The sequence below is a fragment of the Aspergillus pseudoviridinutans genome, assembly GCF_018340605.1.
Source record: "Aspergillus pseudoviridinutans IFM 55266 DNA, scaffold_2, whole genome shotgun sequence".
Lineage (NCBI taxonomy): Eukaryota > Fungi > Ascomycota > Eurotiomycetes > Eurotiales > Aspergillaceae > Aspergillus > Aspergillus pseudoviridinutans.
The window spans coordinates 1,284,199-1,296,362 of NW_025091282.1; the positions used below are offsets into that span (position 1 = coordinate 1,284,199).

Here is a 12,164-nt window from a genome sequence, read left to right on the forward strand (position 1 = left end):
GGGCTTAGGGTTAAGCTTCCCCGGCTTATCGATAAGGACATGGCAGGCAGAGTGGGGGGAGCTCAGCTTGCGGAGCATGACAATTTGGTTTCCTTGTACCTCTTTATTTGCGTCGGCTCTGTATGATAGTCCAAAATTGTTCTAGCGACGGAACGATATGCGACGCGACTATCTACCTATTGAGACTCTGACCCCCTGGGCAAAGCTCAATGGCATTTCCCTCGAGGGGATCGCTTTCCGGAAGCTCCATAGCGAAGACGGGACAGACAAGGGCTCCGCCATCGTAGCGACAGTGGAGAAAAATGACGGAGAAGAAGAAGCAGACACTCTTCTCACGGTTCCATCCGACCTGGCACTCACCTCCGAGTTCGTTCACAATCATGCAAAAATAGATCGCCATCTTCGGGAGGTCCTAGATCCCGTTGGCGACTTTGGCAGGGTATGTTATAGGTGGTCATCACTGTAGATCGGGTTTTCATCACTTTTCGCATACGACCTAGAGCTAACATATACAGACAGCTAGAGGCGCGATTTTGATCTTTTTAATTGTCCAAATCACGCATGCAAGCCCGGACTTCGCCAACCAACGCCAAAAGATCGGTGTCTCGAACCCTTGGACAGAGTACATTAAGTTTATGCCGGCGTCTATATCTGTACCGACACTCTACTCAGCAGAAGAACGTGAGCTGTTACGCGGGACATCGCTACAAACTGCGGTCGATGCGAAACTTGGTTCTCTTGAAAAAGAATTCGAGCACCTACGTCAAGCTACGGAGAACATACCCTGGTGTCAGGAGCATTGGTGGGATGAGGATACAGGGAGATTCACATTCGACGACTGGAAGTATGTCGACGCTGTGTATCGGTCACGAGTGGTCGATCTTCCCAGGAGTGGGCATGCGATTGTGCCATGTGTTGATATGGCAAACCATGCCTGTGAGGACTCGGTGAAAGCCAGGTACGATGAGGATGGAGCCGGAAACGCTGTACTCCAGCTTCGGACCGGCAAAAAGCTACGTATCGGCGAGGAAGTTACTATCTCGTAAGTCTTGAAGACGACCGTGACAAGGAGATGTATGTTGATCCCGTGGCATGATAGGTATGGTGATGAGAAACCAGCCTCGGAGATGGTATTCTCCTACGGTTTCGTTGAAAACGAAAGAACGGACGCGAAGCAGATCTTCCTCGACCTGGAAATCCCCGCCGATGATCCTTTGAAAATGGCCAAGCAAGCATTCTGCAAGGAGGTCCCCGGGGTACGGATCACCAGAGCTACTACAGCATGTCCAGGGCCGGCCAAAACCACTTGGGATAGCCCCTTTGTATGGTGGGCTTGTGTAAACGAGGAAGACGGCCTCGATTTCGACGTGGTGCAAACCACCGATGGGGGAAAAGAACTAAGAGCTACCTGGAAAGGAGAGGACATGGGAACGCCCAACCGCCTCAAGGCTTTACTAGCAGCGGACCCTTTATGGGCTATTTTCCAGCTTCGTGCGGTTGTGCTTATACTCGACCGGCTTGAAACTCAGCTAGTGATTCTGCGAGAAACCGAAAAGCTAGTTGCCGAAATAAGCAATGACGAGGACATGCGAGCGCTCTTTCGACCTGATGTTTTGAATACGATATCTAGCTTGCGGAGTCTAGAGGCTGAATTGTTGGAGTCGGGTATCGAGGACCTCATGAGTAGCGTAAGTGTTGATCCTATGCCGCTGCCGTTTGTAAGGGCGGCACTAACCACTATTTCTTTGTGCAGAGGCAGGAACTGATAACATCTGAGGCGGTCACTGCGTATCTCAACCAGCAGTCTGATGACGTAGAAGAGGATTTTTCATAATGATACTCCGATTGTGTTTGGAACATTGACGCAGCTGAACTACGTGAAAGTATATGAGCATAACCGTTCCGGTGTACATCCATTGATCGCTATATAGCTCATTAGCTCTACCAGAAGTCCAACCCCCCCTAAAAGTATCTAGTAATAGTAATAATTTCGAAGATATCTCGACTTCTCCTCCCATCCCCGAGTCGGACTACCCCCAACGGGAGACTCATAAGTTCAATTACGGAAGAACCACAAAGCTGGCATCCCGATTTCTTAACATTTATTGGGCCATTCATTGGTGGGGTACGAGCCACGACTCTGGGGTAGAAGGATGGGGAAAGACCGGGACACTGGCGGAGAAAACTTGGGGATGGGTGCACCACAATTTCGGGGTCCTGGGGGAATGTCTGGTTCTGTTAGGTTCTGGTCCGACGTTGATATTCGGAATAGGCAGGAGACATTTGGGGGCTTGGGACACGAGTCACCAAACTCTGTTTGTTCGTTTCGTCCAAATAAGGTATGAGTTGGTTTCTGGAGTCGCCATGGATGACGTCGTTCTATAGCCACTAGGCTCTTGCCATGCCCACGCTAAGAGAGGCTGGAAAGGGTGCCGAGCCTATGAACTATGATTCTGGCTTGATGTAATCGTATACTCCGTGCGCTTCCAGAAATTCGACTAGAAGGACTGGGGTCATCGGATTAGACATGAGCCTTCGCCAGCCACGAGGGAATCATGCCATGCTGCGGTAGTCTATTGAACAATGGCAGATTCAGAAAGGTGTAGGCTACATGCCTTATGTCATGGCATTCTTGTTGTCGCTTGGCTAGTGTCTATTATTATTGAGCTGCCGTGGTGCTCGCAGTGTGCACTTGCACCAGGTACGGAGTCCTAGACTGGGTAATGTGCACACTTGCTGAGTTTAGCACCTTCAGAACACTGGAGATCTTCAAACGTGGGCCACCTACTTCTGGTAGTCATCTCCACAGAGTTCATGTCTCGATCGAATTAGTTTTGCCCATTTCATGGTTGGTGGAGCCGGATCCTGGCGGATCCCAAATATTGATACGGAGTAGAACTCTCGCCTCCACCGTCGCGGTTTTCTCGGTCGACACTCGGCATGCAAAAATGAGACTCCTCCCAAGGGGAAGACACGATTATTTCAGGTTCATGGACATATAAGATTATATAATGGAAAGATCTTGACTACTGCATAATCGCATGACTGAACTTGAGCGCTGGCATGATGTCTTCTGATCTTATTGGATTTCAGGACAGCAATGAGCAATCATATCGGCATTCGATGGTATCCACGGGGATCCCCCGCGATTTTCTCCAGCTGCGGACGGACGGGGCACAAAAGTTCAAGCTAACTTTAACAGTAGAATGGTTCCGAATCTTCCCTCCCAGTAGAGTACGGTAGTGAGTTAAATGCCGGCTAGCACTCGGGGCGATCCATTTTAATGTTCTTTGTCTCCGTACCTGCTGCTCGTATTATTAGAGGAGGGCTTTGAAGAGAGGATGCGCGTAAATTAGTGATATTCTGGAGAAGAATTCTCGTGGATACTTCGGACTATAAGGGTTCTAGGGAATAATTCGGCGGGATCGGCCGTGGATAATCTCCCCATGGCCGGAAAGACACACGTGTGAGTGGTGAAAGGCTTCTCGCTCATGACACCCCTCGTGTCAGGCTTCCAGCGTTTGAGTTCGATACTCGTCTAGTCAAGGAAACACCTTAAGACCAGGATTGCGGAGAGCTCTTCCCATGGAATAGGCTGAATCTTTGTAATAGTCTCTTGTATTTTATTTGAATATGTGAACAGGCGGCTGATGCTCTACTTAATAGAGCTAGAAAAAGAGTCATTGGACGGATGATAGACGATCATCCTTATTTGTACTTGAGCGTCGGTCCCTTCTTGCCTAAAAAGGGAGACTACTGCTGGAACTATGGGTTTTAGCGGCTTTGGAATAGTCATAGACTCAGATTCAAGGCATACCTTGAACGATTAGGCTTCGCATCGTAAGCATACTGTCTGATGGAGAAATGTTAAGGGGACAGCATGGCAGACCCCCAGATACGGAGTACTTCTAGAGTCTTTCCCCCAGATTCCCCTCCACAAAAATTGTTGTTCTCTGTTTCCATGATTAAAAGATGATCGCAGCATGACGGTGAACCAGACCAGCATCCGAACAGAGTCATAACTGCCGATAACCAAGATACGCTTCAAAGTCAGCAATTAATCTCCAGTCCTCAACGATCGTTCTGGATAGAACCACATCGAGTAGCCGTAAGCGTAATACGGTATCGACTAACCGCGGTTGCATCTTCGGTGTCCGCTGAGCAAGTGAAATGCAGTAAAACATCCATTACTATTGGCTATCCGGCTTAAGAGCAACCCCACATGGCTGCACTCCCCTCAGGTCCCCTGACTGTTCCAGGAAATGCGTGATGCMACTGGTCACGGACTACTGTAACTCTTCCTCACAATACGGAGTACCTCTGATTACTCGGGCCATTCGGTAGTCAAAAGTTGTTAACTTTCCCACTTTATCCCCAAACAGGCTCGATCCCCCGTTTGTCTTGCGTCTCCTCTCCCTCGCCTTTGTCTTCGTCTTACTACCGCCACTACTCCTCTCTCTTTTTGACAATATATCGTTACTCCTCAGTCTATGCAGAGATTCTAATCTACAGTCTTTCTAACATCTCGTATGCGAGACAACTATCACGCCTTCAATATCTGGATCATCGCCTAACCTTAGGGAAAACTATATACAGATATCATCCGGGCCCTGCACTTGTTTGGCGTTAGCCACCATTTCGAGCGCAAGCATCGATTATTGGCGGCAGATGCGTTAAGAGCATCCAGCCAAAATGCCTGGAATTCTCCCTATGAAAGTGATCAAGGTCGGCAACGGCTCGCAAAGTCGTATAGCTCAGGCCTGCGATCGGTGCAGAAGCAAGAAGATTCGCTGCGACGGAATTCGACCATGTTGTACCCAGTGCGCAAATGTCGGTTTCGAGTGCAAGACAAGCGACAAGCTTAGCCGTCGAGCGTTTCCTCGAGGATACACGGAATCATTGGAGGAACGAGTGCGGACCTTGGAGGCGGAAGTGAGGGATTTGAAGAATCTGTTGGACGAGAAGGACGAGAAGATCGATGTGCTGTCACGTATACACTCTTTTTCGCCAGCTTCGCAACAAAGAGTTCAGACTACGTCTCAATCACCGTCCTCTGCGGAATCTGCTCGCCCCAAGGTGTCCGAGGCTGCCGAAGAAGCGATTCAGATTCCTGAAGTGCCATCTTCGCCTGGGCCACTTGATAGTCTGTGTGTCGGTCTTTCGAGTGCTCGAGGATTTTTAGGTACGATAATTGCATTCGGTGTGGTACCGGAACGCCCTGCTAATTTTTTTCTAGATGTTTTCGCAAGAGAACTCAAAGAGCAGGGACGGCCTCTTTCTGGCATTTCAACTCAGACTCTGACAGCCTCGCCTCCGGCCATCTCTCATGCCCGCGTTGATCAAGCCATAAAAACCGCCCCACGGCTTGTCTCTGACCAACTCATCAATATCTTCTTCCAGGAATGGGCGCCTCTGTACCCCGTCGTCCATCGGCCGACCATCCTCAAAGCTTATGAAAAGTATCTATCGAACACAGAGTCTCTGCAGGGCACTACACATGACATGGTGCAACTGAACTTGATTTTCGGGATTGCTGCTCTTGCTTCTACTGTAAGAACCTGTGTTTGGGCTTGCATTTGGAGACAGACTTTGGGAACTAACAGGAGGTTTAGTCACGAACGAACCAGGATCCCACCTTTTTCGAAGACAACTGGTCATCAACCCTCGAGACTCTGTCAAACAGCATTTCTATCTCGACACTGCAGTGCTACGTCCTTGCTCAGATGTATTGTATGACAAAGGGGGACTACACAGGTCTCCTCCGCTATCGTGGCCTGGCCGTTGGCCTTTGCCATCAACTAAGGCTCCACCAGAGCCAGAAGCGATTTTCTTCCAACCCGCTGGTTGCCGAGACTCGTAAGAAGGTGTTCTGGTGTCTATATGTCCTTGATCGGTTAGTTCACAGTCTCTTCTCGATAGTTGGAAAACTTGAGGGAATTTTTGCTCACATGGCCGCAGTCTTACCGCTGCTTTGACTGGCTTGCCAGTCCTCCTACGCGAAGAGGATATCCGTACTGAATACCCCGAGGACATTGACGATGAGAATGTCACCGAGACCGACTTCTTGCCGACTCTGCCGGGCGAGTCGACCCGTATTTCGAGCGCCCTTGCACTATTCAGGGCATCTCGAGTTCTGAACAAAGCTCTGGAGTATATTTTCCCGTCGGACGGTGGTCATGAGATATTGGTGTCGAAGATGCGTTCGGTTGCCCAGCAATTGGACGCATGGGTAAAGGCCCTGCCTGCTCACCTACGCCTCGAATTCTCACAGGACAAACCAAGTACAAACATCACGAGCAGCCGATCGCCCCTTCTGGTAAGTCTTCAGGGCTGTCGCTCGCACGATTGTTCAGTGAGCTAACATCCGTTTTACCCAGTCTCTGGTTTACTACTATATCCGTTCTCTCATTCATCGCCCCGCTGTCTGCTTTGGCGAAGAACATATTCGCTCTCCATCAATTCTGGCTACTTTTGACTCCTGCAAGCATATTATTCAGATTCTCCAGCTGCTTGACGAAAGGCGTCTTTGTCTCTCGATCAGTATCAACCGGAAAGAGCTGGTGTTCACTTCTGGTTTAGGTCTTTTGTGGCAAAACACGGGGCTCAAACGCGAAAGCAAGCTGCTCAAGGAGTGCCAGAAGTTGCTTGCCGCCGTTATTGATCAGCTCGAGCGCGAGTCGGCTCGAGCGGCAGCAGAGTTCAGCTCGGTAGCCAGTCTGTTAGTTTCCTTCGACAGTGACAAGCGGGTGACCTCCGTCAACAACCAGTCCATGTCCCCACCCGCACAGAAGCCGCTTAAGTCACCCAAGAAGCAGCTGCAGTCTTTGAAATCACGGTCGGCTAGCGATGAGGCGCCAAATCAGCCGACCGAATCGCTGTCACGCAGATCGACCATTTCGGGTACCAGTACTGGTGCCCCTCATCGTCATCTTCGATCTCCCAGTCGGGTTAGCTTGCCATGTGAAAATTATCCCGCTCCACAACAGTCCATGAACAGGGCTTACTACACGTCGCCGTCTATGGCACATGAGCACACACAGACCATGTCGAGCTCGGCTCCCTCGAGTGCCGCCGCGGGTGCGATGAGTATGGCTGACTGGGAATTTGTTCTGAGTGACATGGATCACGGTTACTCGAACATATTTACMGGCATCTACGGGGGCACAGAATGTGGTGAGGACAGTGGTCCATTTGCTTCTTTGACTGCGGGCTACGCTCCTCCAGCGGATCAAAGTCCCATGCCGCCGTCTGCGTCGACCAAGGATGTTCCGGGTCTGTCACCCGAAGCCTGGTCGGCCAGCAGCAACAGCGACTTGCTGCCAAGCCATGAGGTCAACCCAGCGCCGCAGAGCGTCCTCAGTTTCTCCGACGAAAGCTTGAGTGTCGAAGATAGGTTGCCATACCATGATTTGCAGCTGCCTCTGGACGATTTGGACCCATTCCGGGGAATCATGGTCCCGGCAGTGGACGACGAAATTGATGAATTTGGAATGACTAACGGTTGGGACCGACGGCTGGCCGTCTGAGACTTGTTATGCTTTTAACATGAAGGATTTTATATAAATTGGGCGCGATCAGGGAGGCGAATTTTTTTTTTATATATCTTTCTTTTCACCATGATACCTATTGTCTCTTGGAGTTGTCGTTTGGGAGTCTCTTGGGCAGACACTTTTTCGTCATCTTAAGGCACTTTTGAAATGTCCTTGGCGTAAAGGTCATACATATTTCACCATATATATGTCATTTATATTAGTTGTTCCTCAAAGCAATGAATCTGTATATGGATCCTGCTCCTTTTCATATCACATGCATCACCCTCTCACAGGCCATGCATACTTGGGGGACGCTCGCAAGCATGGCAGCGCCGGAGGCACCGGATTGGTTGAATCGGGGAAGCCCATCTACTACGGAGTACTTCCAGGCGAGTCACCTACCCAGGTACCTTAGGCGCCTGGAGGTTCTGGGGACTGTGATAGGTTGGACTTGTAGATCAATCGTGTCTGTTTTTGTTTATTTTCTGGGGGCTGCATTGCCATCTCATGGTGCAGGTGTATGGAGTAGATAGATACATGTGGTGGCTAATTCTTGATAACTGGCAGAGGTATGACAGTCACATTTGAAACTGAAATGTGGTTGACATCTTGTTGAATAATTAATTGATAATAATAACGGCCGGCAAAATGCTTACGAAAAATCAATATTGTCTTTTTTTCCCCCCTTTTTTTTCCTAATCAGCAGACCAGCAGTATCTTCTACCTATTTACCCGTGGCATCTCTGGTCTTGAGTTCATGGGAAAATTATGGAGTACGGAGTACTGCGTAGAACAATAAATCGGAGTAGCGTCCTCCGGACCCAGCATAGTTCTGGAGCTCTCGATGGTGCTGGTTACTAATCACTACGGAATATTGTCAAGACATAGACTCGCTCCCGGAGGACTGTGTAGCGTGGCTATGTCGGTATTGCCATTCCGTTGTGGAAGTTCTGAGGATATCGCATTGCATGTAGGGGGAAGTATTGGCAAATATTTCCTGGTCATGGAGAAGTGTTCATACTGGCAGTGGAGGAATTGCCCGATGAACGGCGTCGGTTAATGTCATCACTTTGGAGGGGTCTTAACGCTTGACTCTCTGTGAGTCTAAGTAGTCGACGGCAATTGATGATCTGAGGGTTTCTTCATTGGTACCTAAGGTTCTAGATTGATAAGGATTATCTAAAATATAGTAATTTTTTACTATTATGCTAAATGATTACTCTGCATGGCAAAAACTGGCAAAACTCCGCGGGAGAGGATGCCTGAGGTATAGACGGTGATACCTGGAGTGGGGGATTGCTACACAGCTCAGCAGCCAGCACAGCACAGGGGTTCGACAGAAGAGATCGAAGCTGCGTTCTATCTGTTTCGTATCAATTGGCATGAGTTATAATGCATCAGAGGCGACTCTTATAGCAAATCATGGATGTCGGAAAACCCAAAGGCTACGGAATCCTGACCATCCCAACAACGTCAATCGAGCATTCGGTGAGTTGCTGCCCCACCGCCGACATCATTTCCCTTTCCATTCCCCCCACCTTTGTCTTGTCTCGTCCCCCCTCCAACCTGCCTGTTTCCGTACTCGTAGTAAGCATCATAGCTCTCTACTCTACTCCCCTCTTGCAACCTTTTCTTGCTCCTTCTCTCTCTCTTACTTTCTCCTGAAACCCTCCTCAAAAAGATTTCCAGAAGAAAGTTTGTTTAATAAGTACCATCTCCTCTCCTTCCTCCCCGTCTCCCCTCTTCATTTACATCATCTAACATCCCAGGGAAAAAAAAGTTAGCAATCATGGGTTACACCGAATTGGATCAATTGGCTATCAACACGATCCGTGTTCTTGCGGTATGCTCTATCTGGTTCCCCTTTCATAACGCCATATCTCTATAATACCCTAGTCGATGGTGGTGGTGATGGCTGAGACGCTGCTATCTCCAACTTGTAATGACAGCTTGCCGCGGAACACCCCGCTCAGTGTCGAGGACAAGCTCGGATGACGGCTGTTTCTCCTTCAAAATTTTCTATCTCAGCTCCATCTTCATGGCATGGAAAGCAATTTGTTGAAGCAACTTGCTAATCACTCATTCAGGTCGATGCCACCTTCAAGGCCAACTCCGGTCACCCCGGTGCCCCTATGGGCATGGCCCCTGTGGCCCACGTCCTCTTCAACAAGTTCATGAACTTCAACCCCAAGAACCCCAACTGGCTGAACCGGGATCGTTTCGTTCTTTCGTAAGCCTCATCAGCCTAGAATGGAAGAATTTAATTGCTAATGCTCTTTTATCAGCAACGGCCACGGTTGCATGCTCCAATACGCTCTCCTCCACCTCTTCGGTTACGATGTCACCATGGACGACCTGAAGAACTTCAGAGTATGATTTTTTCCGCGAATATCGGACAAGAAATGAGCTTTTGCTAATACTGTGTAGCAAGTTGATAGCATCACTCCCGGTCACCCCGAGGCTCACGACACCCCTGGTATTGAGGTCACCACTGGTCCTCTGGGTCAGGGTTTCGCCAACGCTGTTGGTCTGGCCATTGCTCAGGCTCACACCGCCGCCGTCTTCAACAAGCCCGGCTATGATCTCGTCAACAACTACACATACTGCTTCTTCGGTGATGGCTGTGCTATGGAGGGTATTGCCAGCGAGGCTGCCTCCATGGCCGGTCACTTGAAGCTCGGCAACTTGATTGCCATTTATGATGACAACCACATTTCCATCGGTGAGTTCTCACAGAAACCAACATATATAACTCAATTACTAATTGTGATATTTTTTTTTTATTTAGACGGTGACACCAAGTGCGCTTTCACCGAAGATGTTACGAAGCGTTTCGAGGCTTACGGCTGGCACACCGTGTGGGTCAAGGATGGTGACCACGACCTCGAGGGCATCGAAGCTGCCATCCAGGAGGCTAAGAAGGTCACCGACAAGCCCACCGTCATCCGTCTCACCACTACCATTGGTTTTGGTTCCAAGCTTCAGGGTACCGGTGGTGTTCACGGTAACCCTCTCAAGGCCGATGACTGCGAGAGTGTCAAGCAGAAGTTCGGCTTCGACCCCAAGCAGAGCTTCGTCGTTCCTCAGCAGGTCTATGACCTCTACCACAAGCACGCTGCCGAGGGCGCTGCCAAGGAGCAGGCCTGGAACCAGCTCCTCGAGAAGTACGCCACCGAGTACAAGGCTGAGCACGCCGACCTTGTCCGCCGTCTCTCCGGCAAGCTTCCCGAGGGCTGGGAGAAGAGCCTTCCCACCTACAAGCCCAGCGACGCTGCCGTCGCCTCTCGTAAGCTGTCTGAGGCTGTCCTCGAGAAGATCCACGATGTTATCCCTGAACTCTTGTCCGGTTCCGCTGATTTGACCGGCTCCAACAACACCCGCTGGAAGAACGCCGTCGACTTCCAGCCCCCGGTCTACGGCATCGGTGAGTGGTCCGGTCGCTACATCCGCTACGGTGTGCGTGAGCACGCCATGGCTGCCGTTATGAACGGTCTTGCTGCCTACGGCACCATCATCCCCGCCGGTGGTACTTTCCTCAACTTCGTCTCCTATGCCGCCGGTGCTCTTCGCCTGTCCGCCCTCTCCCGCGTCCGCGTCATCCACATCGCTACCCACGACTCCATCGGTCTGGGTGAGGACGGTCCTACCCACCAGCCCATCGAAACTCTGGCTCACTTCCGTGCCCTCCCTAACTGCATGGTTTGGCGTCCCGCCGACGGCAACGAGACCAGCGCTGCCTACTACTCCGCCATCACCGCGAAGCACACTCCTAGCGTCCTCGCTCTCACTCGTCAGAACCTGCCTCAGCTCGAGAACTCGACCATTGAGGCTGCTCTGAAGGGTGCCTACCCCGTCGTCGAGGCTCCCAACGCCGCCATCACCATCATCTCCACCGGTTCCGAGGTTAGCATCTGTATCGAGGCCGCCACCTACCTCAAGGAGAAGCACAACATCGTCGCTCGCGTTGTCTCCGTCCCTTGCTTCGAGGTCTTTGATGCTCAGTCCAAGGACTACAGACTCAAGGTCCTTCCCGATGGCATCCCCGTCTTGTCAGTTGAGGCTCTGTCCACTATGGGTTGGGAGCGCTACTCTCACGAGCAGTTCGGTCTCAACCGCTTCGGTGCCTCCGGCCCCTACAAGGAGGTCTACAAGGTAAGCCTCGACTTCAAATTATACCACCAGATAAAAGGAAACGCCAGTACTGACTTGCTTTTCTTTAGAAATTCGAGTTCACTCCTGAGGGCATTAGCAAGCGTGCTCTTGCTACTATCGACTTCTACAAGGGCCAGCCCGTGCGCTCGCCCATCAACCGTGCCTTTGAGCAGATTCTGTAGAAGTGTCGCGTTAGCGTCATGATGGATTTTCTTTCTTAGTGTCATGTTTACGGCTCGACGAATTTCTGTTACTTTTAAATGTTCTTATCGGTCCTATCTCCCCATGGTTGTTGTTGGTGAAACTCTTCTAGATTTAGAGGGTCAAAACAAAATTATGTCATAGTATACGTTAATCGCGCTCATGAGTAGTCGCCAGTATGGACCGCCCTTAAGAGAATGCACCACAGGTCCGAAAACTCGATATCATAAAGAACATCATTTTCATTGAGTAATTACATTTACATGCTAACCGTAATTT

The 12,164-nt window shown here is 50.2% G+C and overlaps 3 protein-coding genes across 3 annotated transcripts; all 3 read left to right on the top strand.

The window, feature by feature from the left end:
* Positions 1-157: 157 nt before the first annotated feature.
* On the top strand, positions 158-1,834 carry Asppvi_002506 (SET domain-containing protein; the record flags this gene model as incomplete). The annotated part of the gene is made up of 4 exons (XM_043298488.1): positions 158-439; positions 516-1,042; positions 1,100-1,688; positions 1,754-1,834. The coding sequence occupies 4 exons, from the start codon at positions 158-160 to the stop codon at positions 1,832-1,834; spliced, it is 1,479 nt and encodes a 492-aa protein (XP_043154423.1).
* Positions 1,835-4,692: 2,858 nt separating this feature from the next.
* facB (C6 transcription factor FacB/Cat8) lies at positions 4,693-7,526 on the top strand (the record flags this gene model as incomplete). The annotated part of the gene is made up of 5 exons (XM_043298489.1): positions 4,693-5,182; positions 5,237-5,550; positions 5,613-5,893; positions 5,959-6,316; positions 6,378-7,526. The coding sequence occupies 5 exons, from the start codon at positions 4,693-4,695 to the stop codon at positions 7,524-7,526; spliced, it is 2,592 nt and encodes an 863-aa protein (XP_043154424.1).
* Positions 7,527-9,321: 1,795 nt separating this feature from the next.
* tktA (transketolase tktA) lies at positions 9,322-11,866 on the top strand (the record flags this gene model as incomplete). The annotated part of the gene is made up of 6 exons (XM_043298490.1): positions 9,322-9,375; positions 9,620-9,762; positions 9,818-9,902; positions 9,960-10,254; positions 10,321-11,684; positions 11,753-11,866. The coding sequence occupies 6 exons, from the start codon at positions 9,322-9,324 to the stop codon at positions 11,864-11,866; spliced, it is 2,055 nt and encodes a 684-aa protein (XP_043154425.1).
* Between the last annotated feature and the right edge of the window lie 298 nt (positions 11,867-12,164).